Here is a 19,200-nt window from a genome sequence, read left to right on the forward strand (position 1 = left end):
GGTTCACCTGTCTGTGCCAGAGTCTAGACCACGATAGTCTCGTGCACAAGATCAGCAGAGCGCGCACGCGGAGTGCAATAGACGCATGCATTGACGCTGAATGGCGCTTCAGACTGGGTAATGTTAATTTACTGCCTTCTGTCTGTCCGTGATCGGTGACTCTGTGCTCTACCTGCGTCCCAAACGGGGTCAAAATGATGCACCCCTCGATAATTCTGTTCTCTGCTTGTGTATTTACAATGAATGGCTGCCAATAACGACAGATCGACAGAGAGAAAGAGAAGAGTCTTCTCCGTTTGAACACTTTCCTGCAGATTGCAAGCGAGGGGTGAGTGTTTCATGCATGCACGAGGGTCAAGGAGCACTCACGGGGGTTGCAGTGGGGGGTAATTGTTTTTGTGAAGGTGTGCGATTGCTTTAGATGGGGGATGGGCTTGCAAAACTTTTAACCACTTAAAAGACTCGCTGATTAGAGCTCACTTTATGTTGCATGCATCCTCACTTATTTCTCAACTTTTTAGCCATGCATAATGTCATTGGCAGTGGTTGCACGTGTTTCTGGACGTCTGTATTGATACGGGATCAGTGAGATCACGTGCATCGCGTAAGCGGTTAATGGTGTCTTGTCTCGCGGATCAGTCCCGCAGTTGCTGCATTTGTCCCGGGATGACCTGTTGATGTCGGGGAAAGATGGAGCCGAGTCCCACCTCCTCTCCCCAAAACGGTGTAGAATTTAACCACTGAATATTTTATGTAAAATCCACTGCGTTGATTGCACCGCGTGCATACAAATACGAACACTTCTTAAGAAGCATGTTTGCACGCGATTTGCACGTCTGCGGTGGGAGAATAAAATATAAATAAAAATGCATGCTTGTGTGTGTGTTGCTGGGCGAATCAGAGCGTTTTTGGCTTAGATATCCCGGTGTGTGCAGGCCGTGGAATGTAACTCAACCCGACATTTCATTGCATTGGCACCGAGGGGGCAAAAGAAACGGATGTGGGCTTCTAAATAATTCATCCGTCGGACTATTTTGGAGACAGGATTCACTTTTAGCTCATGTGTTGTCGCATCAAATGTGAAAATAAGGCAATCGGGTATTTCAATTTCCTACTTTTTATTTTTTGCCCCCCTGGGCCCGTGCCAACCCGGAGCTCGTGTCTTGCTGGGCAGCGGTGCGGGCACACACTCTCACCGGCCACCGCAGCTCCAACGCGGCCGTCCAGATCACAGAGGCACCGGCGTCACAGCGGACCGACTATTTGCGTGAGATTTAAAACTATTGACAATTTATCATCTTTATGCTGTTAAATAAACCTGTTTTTTTTTTTTATAACGGAACAAAAGCATTTTTAACGCGGCACGTTCTCTGCAGTGCTCCCGAATCAATAATCATAAATACTAGGTTACTCCTTTTAGACCAAGTATAAAAGCATCATGTTATCAATATTGATCTATTTCTTTATAATGTGATTGCTAGTTGCTAAAAAAAACTAGCTTTAACCCTTTTAAACTATTGACAAGAAGATGATACTAATAGACATGGGTTTTAAAAAAAATATATTTGCATATTTGTTGTTTATTTAAATTAAGTTTGTGTTATATAGGTTGACTGATGTTAAAATTATGCTTTTCATAAAAGTAAAGGGTTTGTAACTATGATCTGCTCTTTGACAGCATAATTGTACAGAGCAGGGGCGGTTCTAGAAGGGGGGGCAGTGCCCCCCTCTTTTGCTTGGATAATTTTGAGGTGGTACAAGAGATTGCTTGTATTATGAGTGATTATCGTCGTGCAACCTCAGATGTCCCACCTGTTTTAATAACAAGCTCCTTGTTATGATTGAGTAGTGCAAGTGATCCCACTCTGAGCTCTCCCGTCTCTGGAGCGCAAATATCGGACCGTCTGCTGGATTCGCGTGCAATTTGGAGCTCCAGAGATAGCACGCGCCACATTCACGTGAAACATTTGCGTGCCAGATGAGAGAATATTTAGTGCTTTTAAAGCGCCAAACGCACGATGAAGGTCATTAAATTTGCTTCACTAGCGTTATTGAATTCAATGCCCTGGTTAGTTAGCAGGCTGGAGTCCAAAACATCTTTGCTCCGTCCACTGGTGCTTTTGCGTATGTCCTTCTTATGGTCCCTGTACTCCCTTAAGTGTTTTTCAATTAGTTTACGAGTTTTTAATGTTGTTATAGAGCGAAGAAGTACTCCTTGCTGCAGTAGGTAGCTACTGTTGTTGTTTTGGAAAACTTTACCATGATTACGAAACATTATCCCGCCCTCCGTCCCGATGCAATTGGTTCCCGCATAGAGCCCAGCAAGCTTTTGGGACCGGTGTCGAACCAGGTTTTCGCCCCCTAGAACTGCCTTTTCTGCGGTGGAAATGTGTGGAACAGTTCAAGAATTTGCATCGGCCCAGGAACCCGAACCATGCCTGTGGAAAAGGGCTATAAAGCTCATGTGAAGCCCTGCCCACTGATAAATAAGCTCACGCTGCTCACATGGATATTTACATATCGCAAAATACACAATATAACAACATCTTGACACTTTATATTGTCGCCACGATATATATATATATATATATGTATATTTATCGTCATATTGCCCAGCTCTAGTCCCTGGAATTGGCTTTTGTTGCTAAACAAAACAATCCTTATGATTAAAGATCAACCGATTGTGGATTTTGCCGATAACTACGGTGGTGCAAAAGCCAAATAAAAGATTATCCGGCCAATAGTTTTTAAAATCAATTTATAGAACGATAAAAACATTTAATGTTTTTCCTTACTATGAAGGGCTTGAAAATAGATTAAAATCCTAAAAGCAATTTTATTGTGCCACCAAAATCCCAATAATAACTAGAAAACTAAGATTTGTTGTATAAAGTGGGACTTATAAAGTAAACAAGCCCGAAATATACCGGGGACTCTTATTTTGAAATGACAGAGATTGCCTCTGTTACAATGCAGAGTTTTGTGTATGTATAATATATATATATATATATATATATATATATATATATATATATATATATATATATATATATTTCACCAGTTTATTAATGAGGAATAATAATAATATTAATAATAATAAAACATAACCAATTGTTCCAAAAAGCAACTATCGGCACAGATTAATCTGTAAAGCCGAAATATTGGTCTGACGGCATAACCGTTGATGGTAAGGGATTGTTAAGGTAACATAGTTTCCGATTAATAAATAATACAAGTTAGGGATGCACAATATATCGCCGACCATATCGGTATTGGCCGATAAATGCAAATACATTTTTTAATCCCCTTTTTCTCCCAATTTGGAATGCCTATTTCCCACTAGGTCCTCATGTATGAGGCAGTTACTCACCTCAATCCGGGTGGCGGAGGACGAGTCTCAGTTGCCTAGATATTCAATCCGCGCATCTTATCACGTAAACTTGTTGTGCATGACACCGCAGAGACTCACAGCATGTGGAGGCTCATGCTACTCTCCACGATCCACCCACAACTCACCACACGCCCCATTGAGAGCGAGAACCCCTAATCACGACTACAAGGAGGTTACCCCATGTGACTCTACCCTCCCTAGCAACCGGGCCAATTTGGTTGCTCAGGAGACCTGGCTAGAGTCACTCAGCACACCCTGGATTCAAACTTGTGACTCCAGGGGTGATAGTCAGCGTCAATACTCGCTGAGATACCCAGGTCCCCGATAAATGGGAATTTACGTTTACGGTTATCAGTCCGATAAGAAATTAGACTGATATTTTAAAGCCGATAATTAATGGCTTTTTCACGCACACACTACTCACCATGAGGGTTTTGATTGGTGCCTTTTGCATGTTGTGACATGTCGGCACGCAGCAGACTTTGTTTTAGAAATCATACTGGATCTGAGGAGCACTTACTTATCCATGCCGTACATGCATTTTGCTTCTTTAGTCCTTTTGTATGTTAAAGTCTTGTCATGTTTAAACTGAGTTTGAGACTTTGTTTGCATTCCTTATTGTGGTCTTTGACAGGTTTGAATGAAGTGCAATGCACTGTATTTATAAAAGTAGCTCACTCATCTAATTCATTATAAATGGCAGAGTCAATAGACCTTTTTATATAAAACGAAGCTGGTCATAGGAATGTAAATGTCTTTATTTAACTGGTTCAAAGTAGGCTATATTTGGTAAATGATTATGGGAAAAGAAAGATTTAGATGTTTCTGCAGGTTGCTTAGTTTTTTCGGCATTTGAAGTACTTTTAAAATAAAAGCAATAATCCACATTATGAATTATCCACCATGTTTGATGCGTTTGATGTGCTCAACTGCTTTCAGAATACGCTCGTCTCGGAATTGTCCCGCCACCAAATCACTCCATTAGTTGAGTAACGTTGTTTGTGCGAGTAAGCAGGTCTCTCAAAACAAATGCACTAATTTGACATTTACATTTACATTTATGCTTTTATCCAAAGCGACTTACAGTACACTTATTACAGGGACAATCCCCCCGGAGCAACCTGGAGTTAAGTGCCTTGCTCAAGGACGCAATGGTGGTGGCTGTGGGGATCCAACCAGCAACCTTCTGATTACCAGTTATGTGCTTTAGCCCACTACGCCACCACCACCACTCCACAATTTTCATAGTGCCACAGAGACACTGTTTTCGAGAAAATAAACCTATTAATGGCTTACTTATTGTTGACTCTGCATATTAAACTGGGATAGAAGTAATTGAACTTTTTGAAGCTGGTGTTCCTGTCCTGGCAGATTCCCCACACCAGCAATCGAAGCATATTCGAATCATAGATTTCTCGGAGGCGTAAAGTTCTGATTCCAAAAATAGACTTTTATTACAGAGTAACAAAGCCAAGATGGTCCATGGAGCATCTAAAATGACTCTTCAGAATCATGCATTTATTATACGGTTTCTGTTCCCCTTATCTCTTTGAGTGATGGCCTCGTCATCCAATGAAATCGTCTTATGCCTCCCTAGATTCGTCTTCGTCGTCTCCCTTCTAGCTGGTCACCCTTGACCCCAACTTGCTTCAATGATGGCAAAAGCATGACTATTTCATTTTATATGCATAAAACACACTGTAATCACGTCATATGGTTACATATTTCATATTGACTAACTAACATTCATTTCTGATTAGTATAATAAATTATTTCTCTTATTACAGTCGTAGGTTACACACATTCCTATAAAATGGAGAGTTGTGTGTCCACCCACATACATATGTTTCATCTTATTTCCAGCACTAATTAACACACATATATCATCTGCCTTTTTTTTGGACACCAGGCTCTTCCTGTCTCTGACCTTATTAAAACATTATATCATCCTTTTAGCATCAACACACACACACACACACACACACACACACACACACACACACACACACACACATCTCCTTCAAGGCCATTTACAGAGTCATAAGAGGGAAACAGAGGCTGTAAGTCTTCCCTAGAGAAGTCAAGTTGCATCTTTCCATTGATTTGCACTTTGATTTTTAAATGGAGTAAATGATAATTAAATCACTAAATGAATTATTAAATAGCTAACATATTGAAGAACATTCATAATGCAGTTATTCTTAGTACAGTGATTTTTACATATAAATTCAATTATCAAAAATGGATATTCCCAGCATGCCCAAGGCTTGCATAATTAATGAGCTTGCATGGTTTCACCGTTTGCATGTTTGTTTACACCGTTTATATGGTTGATTTTGTTCTAATGAAGACTCTTGGTTCAGTCATATAGTTTGTTTTTTCATATAAGCAGATTAACTGAACACAAGTTACTATGTATGCACACAAAGGTAACTGGCCAGTTAGTAACTCTGTATTATTTTTAAAAAGAGTAGATTTTAAGATTATAAGTTGTGCATGACTGGTAAATAAACTTGTGATGGCCCGAGGCATGCGTTTATATCGGTCATATCAAGAATTTGTACTGTATTTTATTGCATTTGTTCATTGTCTGATTTCCAGTGTAGCATGTATGCATTTTCTGTTACCTTGTTATGAAATTAATGGTCATAGGATGTTGTTTGTAAGAATGCATGCTCTGACCTTGGAGTTAGAACAGAGAGTGCCAGTGTGTCTGCATGCTTTTATTGGAGTAGATAATATTCTGCCAATATGTGTGTGTGTGTCTGTGTGATGATGCGAGCCATTTTTGAGGCTGTAAGGAATACGTAGTTTGAAATCATCTTTGAGTAGTCTAGTGTCAAAGTGACACCCAAGGATACTGTATATGATGTGCTTATATCCATTCAGTGCAAGCCTGATAACACTTTAAGCTCATATTATATGACATAAACCCAAAGTGTAACGCAGCTTCTCTCACGAACGCACCAAGGCTGTAGATGTCAAGATTTATAGTAAAAAAGGAGTTACATTTTGGTCTGTTTCTCACCTAAAACCGATCATATCGCTTTAGAAGATTTGGATGTAACCGCTGGATTACTTTTATGATGCCTTTATGTCCTTTTTGGAGCTTGGAAGTTTTGAACCCCAGTGACTTGCATTGTTTACTGTAGGTGTAAACACATCAAACATGGATGAAAATATGTTTGATTCTTTCCGCAGAAGAAAGAAAGTCATACGAGTTTTTGACGGTATAAGATTTCGAACAATCTTACACATCATAATAATTACTAGAGGTCGACCGATTAATCAGTACCGATAGTTGTTTTTTGGAACTATCGTTATCAGCAGAAATCAACGCGGAGAGTTGCGTTATTTCTTTATTATTATACTTCCGTGTTCCTCTGTGGCCAAAACCCTTTAAGTGGCGAACATATAGTTTACGTGAATATTTACTTAAAGAGCATTGTAAGGGAGCCAAGTCTCTGTTACCATCACTGTTTATAGACTAATAATACGAAATGTTATAAAAAGACACATATTACAATAGACAAGCAATTTCTGATGATCTATTGTATGTCAATTACGGCTCATACGGTGTTTATTAGCCCATTTGACAATGTTTAGTTTATAGCGATTCTATTTTAATACATTATAGATGATTGTTTGACTGCGTGTTTTGTTTCCCATGTGTGTTTGTGTGAGTTGGAAGCACAGACACTTCAAAATAAGAGTCCCCGGTCCATTTCAGGCTTGTTTATAATTAAAAGTCCCGCGTGATACTCCAAATCCCAACCTTTTTGGGCTATTATGGAATTTTGGTTGCACAACAAACACGCATTTGGGATTTTACTCATTTGGACTCCTCTATGTCTTTACCCGTTACAGTAAGGAAAGATTAAGACAATTTTTTAACATTCAATAATCAGTTATTGGCCATTGGCACCAACATACTGTAGTTATGTTAATTACTTCTGATTAGCAAGTTACTAATTACTTCTTAAGTTAGTAATTACTTCTGATTAGCAAGTTATTAATATGAATACATTTGCACAATTTTTAAGCTTTGTTGTGATGGGAAGATCCTTGAAATTCTTAGGAATGGATTTAAATATGGTAAAATGTGTTAAGCAGAACTGAGAGCACTAAACTATTATAGATAGTTGAAAGCACTGGCAAAATAATACGGGGGATTTTCGTGGAAGTCTTCAGTGCTTTCTGTGGAATTATGATTCCATGCAGACCTACCCATTGTTCAGGATTATATGAAATAATAAGGTCTAATAATTCTATAATTAAAGCTTAATATCAAGGGATTTGTTTGTTTTGTATTTCCACAGACCCTGTAGTTCTGGGCATTGCGATATGGCTCAGATGCTGCAAATGGCGATTCCCAACTTTGGCAACAATGTTTTGGAGCGTCTCAATGAGCAGCGTCTTCAGGGTCTGTACTGTGACGTGTCAGTGGTGGTGAAGGGGCACACATTTAAGGCCCACCGGGCAGTGCTGGCTGCCAGCAGCTCCTACTTTCGAGATTTGTTCAACTCTGGAATCAAGGGTTCTGTCGTGGAGTTGCCACCAGCGGTCCAACCTCAGAGCTTCCAGCAGATCCTTTCCTTCTGCTACACTGGCCGACTTAGTATGAACTTGGGAGATCAGTTTCTCCTAATGTACACGGCAGGATTCCTACAGATCCAGCAGATTATGGAAAAAGGCACCGAGTTCTTCCTAAAGGTCAGCTCACCAAGCTGTGACTCGCAGGGTTTTCACACGGAAGAAACACCTCCTTCGGAACCCCAGAGCCCTGTTACTCAAACCGGGTGTGTGGTTGCCACGGCGGCAGCTCGACCTGCCTCCTGCCTCACACCTCTTTCGCTGGTGTCAAGGATGAAGACCGAGCAGCAACCTCAGGTCCAGCAGCCCCAACAAGATGCATCGTCATATTCGGTGGTTTGCACTCCAGTCGCAAAGCGCCTCTGGGAAGGGGGGAGCCGTGAAGGAGGTGGAGGATCAGGTGGAGGGGGAGGAATGAGGAAAGCAGCCCGCTATTCACAGGAGGCGGCACGGGGAGTGGGAGGGGCACCGCCTCAAAGTGCAACTCAATTGGCTGGAAGCGTTACCACTAACAGCAATAATAACAACAACAACAGCAGCTGCACTCCAGAGGGCACCAGCCCAGGCACCCCAAGCGTCTACACCAGTGACTCGCCAATCTCTTACCACGATGATGATGAAGAGGAGGAGATTGCAGATGAAATGGCAGAAGAGCAGTACAGACAGATATGTAACATGTACACCATGTACAGCATGCTGAATGTAGGGGCAACAGGTGAGATGGGGATGGGGTAATCAAAAATTGCTTTTTGATTGATACACTCCAGCCAAATTGGCCACTTATGGCGCAATGGGTAATTTTGAAGTCAAAGTCGAATTCTTGACTATTTTGTCAATGCATTGTTCCAAATATGTGGCTGTAAACACTACTATTCTATGCTATGTAATGCAATGACATTGGGGTTATAGGTGAACTGGAAAAAAATGACATTGTGAATAGCAAGTTAACTGAGACTCTAACTAAAGCAATCCTACTTTCATGTCCATAAACAATGGGTTTCTAAATAAAGATTAATAAAAAAAAACTCACATGGCTGGTAAAATTGGCATTCACCAGCCAGTTTCAAGTTACACAATGTAGCAGTAAACTTTATAACACAGTGACATTGTGGAAAGGTCATTGAACCAAGTATCGAGCACTCTGTACGTTTACAAGCTCTTTAAAAGTTATATTTCAGTAGGACAAAAACAATAATTAGTCTCTTTAAAATGTCTTGTAAATGCTTTAGTCAGAGTTAAATTTGTACCAGTCTGATTTTGGCAAATGGGGGAATACAGTCCTTGAACGCCAAGTATCTGCCCCATTTCCCAACAAACAAATCCAAATTCCCCCGTCTTCTATATGAGCCTTCTTCGAAAGCTGCCACCCTCCCCATCTCTGAGCACCACTCCTGAAATGGGGGCGCTCCAACTGACTTCCAACCCCTTAAAATCACTTGTCTGGCGATCATAACATTGGTTAGGACCCAATTTTATATATGTTTATTCCCTATGTTAATAACCATCCCATTGCCTAAAACACATAGTCTGGGGCAAAATGAAACCCGAGTGCCCAAAACGTCACATGCAAAACTCTGAACCCTCAACCAAAATTCCTGGATCTTAACACACCCCCAAAAAACCATGGGTTGTGTCTCCATCTTCTGATTGGCATCGCCAGCAGGTGGGTGTGTCTTTAAGACCAAGCCTATGCAATCTATAGGGGGTCCAATTGAATCGATGTAAAATCTTGAATTGCATAAGGCGCACCCTTGCATCTCTAGATACAGACCTGACATTTGTTTTAGAAACCATTTACAATTCTTTAAAAAGGAAGCAGAAATGAGGCACTTACAATGAAAGTCAATGGGGCCAATTTTTGGCGGGTTTAAAGGCAGAAATGGTTTAAAGGTTTAAAATGTGAAATCTTGTAGCTATACTTTTAAAACAGTGAGTTTTTTAACCTTTACGGATTAACCCCATTGACTTCCATTGTAAGTGTCTCACTATATCCCAAAATTATAAATGGTGGGTAATGTGTACTCTAGCTCAAATACATAAAAGCTCACTGTAGCTCGATTTATAAATGTGCATGTACTGTAAATGTATGTACTGAGGAATCCCTTACACAGACATGAAACCAAAGAAAATACAGTATTTGTTTCAAGTAGGCTGATGCAATACTCAAAATATCTCTTCTCTTTGTATTCCTGGTTTAGCCAATGAACGAGTTGAATCCCTACCAGACCACCTCACTGTTGAATCAAGAGGAAGGGGAGTTCGAGTGCGGCAAGAACTGGCCTCTCTTCCCACTGAGCTCATTGCGCAGATCGGAAACCGCTGCCATCCTAAACTCTACGAAGAAGGTGACCCTGCTGAGAAACTGGAGCTAGTAACGGGCACCAGCGTCTTCATGTCACGCACTCAGCTGATGAACTGCCACGTTAGTGCGGGCACACGCCACAAAGTACTGCTCAGGCGGCTCCTCGCTGCCTTTTTTGACCGGTGAGTTAAGATGCCAAACCTGGTGGGAATGGAGCGCAACAGTGCCCTTTTTCAGCCATCTTTGTTACGGAAGTATTTTTCCCCATAGGGATTTAAAAACAATTCTTCAATAAAGAGCTGTAAGCCATGAACCAAACCAACCAGCTCCGAGGTGAATGACGCCATTGCAATCTTTGATTGGAAGCGCGAATAATTATTTGAAAATCAGACAAAAAGACTTGACGTCTTTCACGAGGGAATGAACGACAATCCCGTGAAGAAATGCGAACGATGCAATCTAATTAAAAACTATAAAACTTGATTTTAAAGTAGCTTATAATACATTAAGTTATGTAAAATAATTGGATATATACAATGAGAGTGAAGGCAGTGCAACGTGGAACGTGGGCGGTCCCTGCAGAGCTCTTTTGCTGCGGTTTGTTAGCCGCGATTCTCCGATTGGTGGATCTTTCTCTTGAGGATCATGGCTAGTAAACGTCTTTTTAAAACAAATAACTGATAGCGTTAAGAGAAGCATATACCATCGATTAACAACCTCAAATTCACAGTAGATCTGTCTTTAAAGCTCTAGAAGTTATCGTGAAAAACCAATTTGCAAATGGAGATTTTGACTTCTGGGACCAAACAGTTGCGCTCTGTAAATGAAGAGTTGACGACATCTTTGATACAAGTTAATAAAGTTAATTTAAGATATTATTGGAAATGAAAGAATTGATTAGGCTCTAGAAGGGTGGAATATATTTATTGTCGAGGGTGTATGTGTGTTATTTCTTTTATCAAATTAGTAGAGGACATTTTTCAACCACAAAAAAACGATTTTGTGGCTTAGTACTTGAACTGACTTGCAGGACACTTGATCATTTTAATGTGTTCTGAAAGTGTCCGAACTGTTTTCTCCTCTTCCTGTAGAAGCACTCTGGCAAACAGCTGTGGGACCGGCATTCGGTCCTCCACAAACGACCCCAACCGCAAACCACTGGACAGTCGAGTTCTTCACGCTGTTAAGTGTAAGTTATTGTGCCAATTAAGGATTTGTTTACATACAAAACAGCAACATACTACAAACCCAAAGGGGTTTGATGAGATGCATAATTTCTGCGCCACTAGCGTCACCAAACCGAATTTCCTGAAACTCGCCCCAAAGACTTGATGGAACTTTGATGTGATCTTTGAGGGGCCATTTTGACATTTAGGGTGGGCTATAGATTCTCTCTTCATTTGACTGGGAGGGTCCTTTGTCATTTCACTGTCTGACGGTGGGGAGGCACAAGGAAATTCTAAGGGGGCAAAGCCTGGCTGTATCCTCTATCTATATCTGTTGTAATTGACAGTATTTACGCACTCCAATATTCTATCTTTGATGTATATTTAGTTATTTTGATGAGATGATCATGCAAGCGAAGGCATGCACAGAAAAGTGTGAGCCCCTTCGGCACATGCAGTGTGCCTCCAACATCATCTGGTGAATAATAATACAAAATTTGATCTGATTAAATATATAAAACCCTACTAATTTGGTGTATGCTTAGGGGAGATAAATCCATAGTTAATGGACTAATGCATGGTTATTAATATACAAAAATGTGCAAACTGCTTCGTGCATATTAAAAAAGACACCAACGTTTCGGTCCCACCGGGCCTTCTTCAGTGTTCGTCTTAGTTCAGTTATCAACACACACGTGATCAATTAGTTTAATACAAACACATCGTATGATTCAAAAGCCCATATCACATATCGGCACAGTCACCATCATCTGGAGAGCAAAACAACTAAATAGAATTAAAGAAAACATGATTAAACTCAATTAAACTCATCATTCAGACCCTATGGATGAACCGTATCCAATCATAAAATCCACTTACACTTGGATTGTAACAATTCATTTTGAATTCTTTCTTTTGAAGAATGATTCACAAATGTATTAACCTTTTTACATTCCGATACGCTAAACAATGTCGGCATGGAAAGCATCCAGTTGGGCCTTTTATTTGTCTGAAACTCCCATCTGAGGTGACTAAAGTGGTGGGGTCAGTTTCACCTACAGTCACCAAACTTGGTAGATATATTGTTCTCATGAAGCCGGACAACTTTCAAAATGACTGTCTTTAGCTCCGCCCGACAGGAAGTTGGCCATTTTGGATTGAATTTGGATTTTGTTTGAAAATTGCAGGCTCTGAACTTTTAAATACTCCTCTTAGGGGATTCATGTGACTCACCAAATTTAGGCAACATTATGCCAAGACATCCAAAAAATGGCAAAAAAATGGGGAACAGGAAGTGTCTCAAATCTCGCTATTGCGAGTCACGGTCATAGCGCCACCAACTGGCAGCAGGAAGTGTGGCACTTACAACAGACTTTGAAATAGTCCCGTTATTTATATCCGAAAACCCTTCATACGTTTTTAGAATAATGTCAAGACACTGCTGATGTAAAATTGTGAAGGGATTTTTGATATATTAAATAGTGTTGTCATGGCAACGGATCAAATTACATGATGCTGTAGTGTATTTGGGTGTTTGGGTGTAATTTTAACTTTGAAAATATTACACATTAGTGATAAACCATATATCGGCAGGGCCGATTAATCGGTCAATATTCGGCCATTTTTCGATTGAGCGAAAAAGTGTTCAGAAATGTTGTTTGCTGTTGTTAATTTGTATTATGCTAATCTGCATGCTCTCTAGATATCTGTATCGACCATTTAAAAACTTGTTTTGGTCGAACACTATTACACAAATGACCTTTTAAATACTCATAAAGCGACTGTTGACATGGATAAAGTTATCGGCACTTTACCAGTTGCCTAAAGTTCACAGCATACATATAAGGTGATGCTATGTATGTATATATGCATTATATGTTAATAGCTGGATTATATTTGGATTATGTTGGTTTGACAACGATTTGTATTTTCTTTCCTCTCTATCTCCAGTTTACTGCCAAAACTTTGCTCCTAGTTTCAAAGAGAGCGAAATGAATGCAATCGCTGCAGACATGTGCACTAACGCACGACGCGTGGTACGCAAGAGCTGGATCCCCAAATTGAAACTGCTGATTGCAGAAAGCGATTCCTATGCCAACTTCCTTCCGGACGCCGCCAAAATGGAGTCTGACGGCTTGGAGGCGGAGCCTTCCTTTGAAACAGGATCTCTGGAGGGTGGTACGGCCTCTGAATCTGGCCAGTCGTCGACGGATGCCCTGCAAGGGGCGAGCGGGGGATGGTAGCAGTTTGTTTTAGTGAGTAACACTACCATGGTGACGCCACCAGCTATCCTTTACCCTCCAATCCTCCCATCTTTTCCCGTGATTCATGGTGACACCGTGGCCGTTGATGTCCTCTTGTAAAAGGGAGGAGAGTGGAGAAGAAATGGTGTGTGGTTGTTGAATCCCACTTCAGGAGATTTCTGAGAGTCTTTGCTTGTTGTCTTCAGAGTGGCCCTTCCTCTCCATACAGCAGAAACACATTCCCAAAGAGGAGGGCCCCTTTGGGAACATTGGGCCGAATGGGAAATGGGGGTCTAATTTTGAATGTATCTTCTTGGAGAATCCAGAAAGTTAATGTTGCTGGACATAAGATTGTATTCATCTGTTGATGTATATCTGGTCTCTGGACCCCCATTTCCTCTCTTTACCCAATTTCCCAAGAACAGAAGAAAGACATTTTGTTTTCTTTTATCTTTTAAATGTTTTTTATTTGAATTGCATTTGTAATTGCTTGTAGTTTTAATGTTTTTTTTTGCAAAGTATGCACCTTTTTTGGCTTGCCAAGTATCCCAATAGAGGCGTTTTGTTAAGGATGATTGTTATATTTGAAACTACTATTGGGTTTTGACACAGAGGGGTCTCTGCTAGATTCTCACCCTTTGAATTAATGAACTGAGAAAATGTTCACTTGAAAAATTGAAGGAGAAAAATATATATATACACTTTTGCATTAGCAAAGTCCAAGAATCATTTTAGATATTTTATTTTGGTATATTACCAAGGTTTAATGCCATTTGAGGTTGATTAATCCCAAGAAGCTCCCAAACATGATATCAAATGTCTAAACCACTAGCTTAAATATCATCAGTCATCATTTAATCAACTTCATGTAGTCCCAAACCTGTACGACTTCTCTTTCGTCTGCGGAAACACAATAGGAGACGTTCGGCAGAATGTTAACCTCAGTCACGTTGATTACATCTTTTTCCATACAATGAAAGTGAATGGTGACTGAGGATAACATTCTGTCTAACATCTTCTTTTGTGTTCCATGTGTTCCATGTTCCAAGTTAACAGGTTTAGAACAACACAGGGGTAAATGATGACATTTTTTGGGTGAACTATCCCTTTAAGGCATTTCTAGTTTCTTATTATGTGCTTATAGTAGATCAGGACTGGCACCTGTGTGTATGTCGTGGCTGCACGGTATTTTACAGCTGACTGCTTCATGCACCCATGGCACGTTTGGGGTGCATGCTGCTGCGTGGCGCATTTTGGCATCTAAACGCTCTGATGAAGTGTGTGGAGTGCAGTATTAGAAACTGGCACTGAACGGGCATCAGCGCCGCGGCTACAGTGGTTCTAAACCACCAAAGACCGCTCTGAGAGTGGATGCTGTTTTGTATGTTTTTGAAAAGTTTTTTTAAGCGTTTGTCTTGATGGTTTTGTGTGTCGGGATTCAGAAGAAGTTCTTGAAGCACCATAAAGGAGCAGTTGTGAGTTGTGATCAACTTATATGTTTTTTGAATAGATTATACCGATAGCAGGGTGGCCAATTGGCTGATATAACGCCAATTTATAATACCACTGATGAAATATTCATGCAAAGTGGTTTGAAAAATATTTGAAAACAGAAAATGTGCACTATCCATTGACACAGCTGTTGGTAGATTTTGAAACTAGCAGCAGAAGTGATCATGCGACCTAGTGTCAATCAGACATGGGTATTTGCAGATAATCTAAAAATGGCCAAATATTGGCCTATTAAAGGAATGGTTCGGGTTCAATACAAGTTAAGCATAATGGACAGCATTTGTTTAGCCACAAGATGTAAACAATATGTGTTAACATGATTTTAGTGTGATAAAATCACTTTGACAATTATGATGGTGCTGCTTATATGCTGCATTTTCCCTTATAACTTCACGAAAATAAAAAGAACACCAAATATCACATAGCGTTAATTAGAGGAAGTGATTATCTTTCAAACGAGCCCACACACAAGTTAATCGGATGCGGAGATCATTAGATAATCCACATGAAGCACAATGTTACATATGGCCACCAGGAGATGGCGCCAAATACATGATTCAGACTCCATGATGACTCAAATGGCACAGAATGAAACTCATTCTGTGAAATCTCATTACTAAAATCATGTCTGCATGCTATGCAAACCTTTATTCACTGACTACATTTACATGCACCCTCATAATGCGATAAAGGCAATACTGCGATTAAACTGTAGCTCATGTAAACAGAATATTGTGATTATGCTAATACGCAGAGTAATGATAAGATATGTGGAGTACTCCTATTTTAATAGCTTTATAGTGCCATATATACTACATAATTTCCCAAGTTGTGAATGTCCATTTGCAGTCTGAATCGAATGTTCGGGAGATAGAAAACGCATCTTTGAAATGAGTTTATGCTCGAGAGCGAATCACAGCAACATCCATCGTGTGTAGTCTGATTCACACACAAATGACTCTTATGAATTGATTCTTTTTAGTGAATCAAAACAGAGAGAGCAATTAGGGAAGTCTGACAAACAAATGATTCTTATGAACCAATTATTTTTAGTGAATCAAAACAGAGAGAGCAACTAGTGTAGTCCGACAAACAAATGAGTCTTATGAACCGATTCTTTTTCGTGAATCAAAACGGATAGCTCATCCAATGTAGTCATAAATGACTCCTATGAAGTGGTTCTTTTAATAAATCGTTCAAAAAGACTCACAAATTGACCGACTCATTTTCCTTATGCCAAGCTGTATTTAAAGACACATATTTGCAACAAGTTGTTTTTTTGTAGTAAATATTCATTTATAAAAAAGCAAAACATCACAATTCTCAGCAAATAATCTGAGTAATGGTACGTAGCATGTAAACAGGATTAACTTGTATTGAACCTAGAATATTCCTTTAATCACTAGTTATAACCTCAGGTCTGGTAATGAGAGGTGACCATGACATTTACCAGCAGTCCCAACACTACAGACATAGAGAATATTTAATGGTTTAGATTTGAGACCATTAGGACAGTGTAAGATTCCCAAAGAATAACCTGCATGGCTAGGTGTTTTAAGCACATTTAGGACTTTTGTTTTTAGGAAATGTGTCCTGTAATAATGAACACACACACACACACACACACACACACACACACTTAAGTGCAGATGATGTGATGTATTAAAGAAGAGGTAGGATATGTTAAAGTGCACCTATTATGGTTTTTAAACGGGCCTAATTTTGTTTGAAAGGTCTCATACAATAGATTTACATGCATCCAAGGTCAAAAAACACTTTCATTTGCTCATAATTTAAATTGCAGCGTTACCTTTTTTTTCCCCAGTGTCACAAACGACTCGTTCAATGATCCGTTCTAAAGCATTCATTCTAAACTCTGCCTTTCAGAGAACATACTCTGCTCTGATTGGTCCGTTCTCTAAAGCATTCATTCTAAACTCCGCCTTTCAGAGAACATACTCTGCTCTGATTGGTCCGTTCTCTAAAGCATTCATTCTAAACTCTGCCTTTCAGAGAACATACTCTGCTCTGATTGGTCCGTTCTCTAAAGCATTCATTCTAAACTCCTCCTTTCAGAGAGCATACTCTGCTCTGATTGGTCCGTTCTAAAGCATTCATTCTAAACTCCTCCTTTCAGAGAGCATACTCTGCTCTGATTGGTCCGTTCTAAAGCATTCATTCTAAACTCCTTTCAGAGAGCATACTCTGCTCTGATTGGTCCGTTCTAAAGCGTTCATTCTAAACTCCTCCTTTCAGAGAACATACTCTGCTCTGATTGGTCCGTTCTCTAAAGCATTCATTCTAAACTCCTCCTTTCAGAGAGCATACTCTGCTCTGATTGGTCCGGTCTAAAGCGTTCATTCTAAACTCCTTTCAGAGAGCATACTCTGCTCTGATTGGTCCGTTCTAAAGCGTTCATTCTAAACTCCTCCTTTCAGAGAGCATACTCTGCTCTGATTGGTCGTCTAAGCGTCATTCTAAACTCCTTTCAGACACTCTGCTCTGATTGTCCTCTAAAGCTCATTCTAAACTCCTTTCAGAGAGCATACTCTGCTCTGATTGGTCCGTTCTAAAGCGTTCATTCTAAACTCCTTTCAGAGAGCATACTCTGCTCTGATTGGTCCATTCTAAAGCATTCAATTCTAAACTCCTCCTTTCAGAGAACATACTCTGATCTGATTGGCTCCTTTCAGAGAACATACTCTGCTCTGATTGGTCCGGTCTAAAGCGTTCATTCTAAACTCCGCCTTTCATTGAGAATACTCTGATCTGATTGGCCATTCTAAAGCATTAATTCTAAACTCCTCCTTTCAGAGAACATACTCTGATCTGATTGGCTCCTTTCAGAGAACATACTCTGATCTGATTGGCTCCTTTCAGAGAACATACTCTGCTCTGATTGGTCCCTTCTAAAGCGTTCATTCTAAACTCCTCCTTTCAGAGAGCATACTCTGATCTGATTGGTCCTTTCAGAGAACATACTCTGCTCTGATTGGTCCATTCTAAAGCGTTCATTCTAAACTCCTCCTTTCAGAGAACATACTCTGATCTGATTGGTCCGTTCTAAAGCGTTCATTCTAAACTCCTCCATTCAGAGAACATACTCTGCTCTGATTGGTCAGATGTCCCAGTCTGTTTTGATTGGTCTACCGCTTTGTGTAGTGTTTGAGGGCGGGTCAAAGCTGTTCGCCAACAGCCAATGAAGACTAGAGGCGGGTTTTTTGTTACCAAATCACGTAGGTTAGTACAGGAAGTAAATCTGGAATTATTAACGACTCGTTTCAGGTGTTCAGAATCGGTTCTTTCTTTTGGGAGTCAATAACTGCACTTTGATTTATCTTTGCAGACTTTTTTACATTCACAAACAGCTATATAACACACTACATGAAATGTAATATTTGAAAAACCATAATAGGTGCTCTTAAAAAATATAAATTAAATATAGATATAAGTAGGAATGAATGGATTGAATATTGCTCATGGTTGTATTGACAAAAGGAAAGTATTTGGGGGCAGTTTTAACTGTTCAATGAGGCCTGAGGAATAAAAACCTGTTCCTGTGTCTGGCTGTTCTAGTGCTCTGTAGCGCCGGCCAGAGGACAACAGTTCGAAAAGGAAGTCTGCCGGGTGAATATTATTTGTGGGTTTTAACCCTTGTGTTGTGTTCGTTTGTGTTCCCGGTCAAAAATGACCGGCCCATTAATATTGTTAATAAATCTCTCATATTGCAAATGTTATAGTAAAATGTAAGATATTGCATTAGATCTTATAGTTTAATAATTATAACAACTTCTTTTTTTGAATATATTTAATATATATATAAATATATATATTATCCCTGCAGAAAACAAAGAAATATATATAATAATAATATTATAAATTAACTATATTTGATAGCCATGTGTTGTATATTGTTAGAAAGTGAGTTGCAGTGAGTTTTAGTGTATGAAATTCCCACGGACACACATAAATATAATAAACTTTCACGTGTCA

At 39.8% G+C, this 19,200-nt stretch overlaps 1 protein-coding gene across 1 annotated transcript; it reads left to right on the forward strand.

The window, feature by feature from the left end:
• The first annotated feature begins 106 nt into the window (after positions 1-106).
• On the forward strand, positions 107-15,271 carry nacc1b (nucleus accumbens associated 1, BEN and BTB (POZ) domain containing b). Its single transcript, XM_052101804.1, has 5 exons — positions 107-328; positions 7,711-8,699; positions 10,183-10,468; positions 11,378-11,475; positions 13,403-15,271. Exons 2-5 carry the CDS (start codon positions 7,736-7,738, stop codon positions 13,693-13,695), a joined length of 1,641 nt encoding a protein of 546 aa, XP_051957764.1. The 5' UTR covers positions 107-328; positions 7,711-7,735; the 3' UTR covers positions 13,696-15,271.
• Positions 15,272-19,200: the final 3,929 nt, after the last annotated feature.

The sequence above is a fragment of the Xyrauchen texanus genome, chromosome 32 (genome assembly GCF_025860055.1).
Source record: "Xyrauchen texanus isolate HMW12.3.18 chromosome 32, RBS_HiC_50CHRs, whole genome shotgun sequence".
Taxonomy (NCBI): domain Eukaryota; kingdom Metazoa; phylum Chordata; class Actinopteri; order Cypriniformes; family Catostomidae; genus Xyrauchen; species Xyrauchen texanus.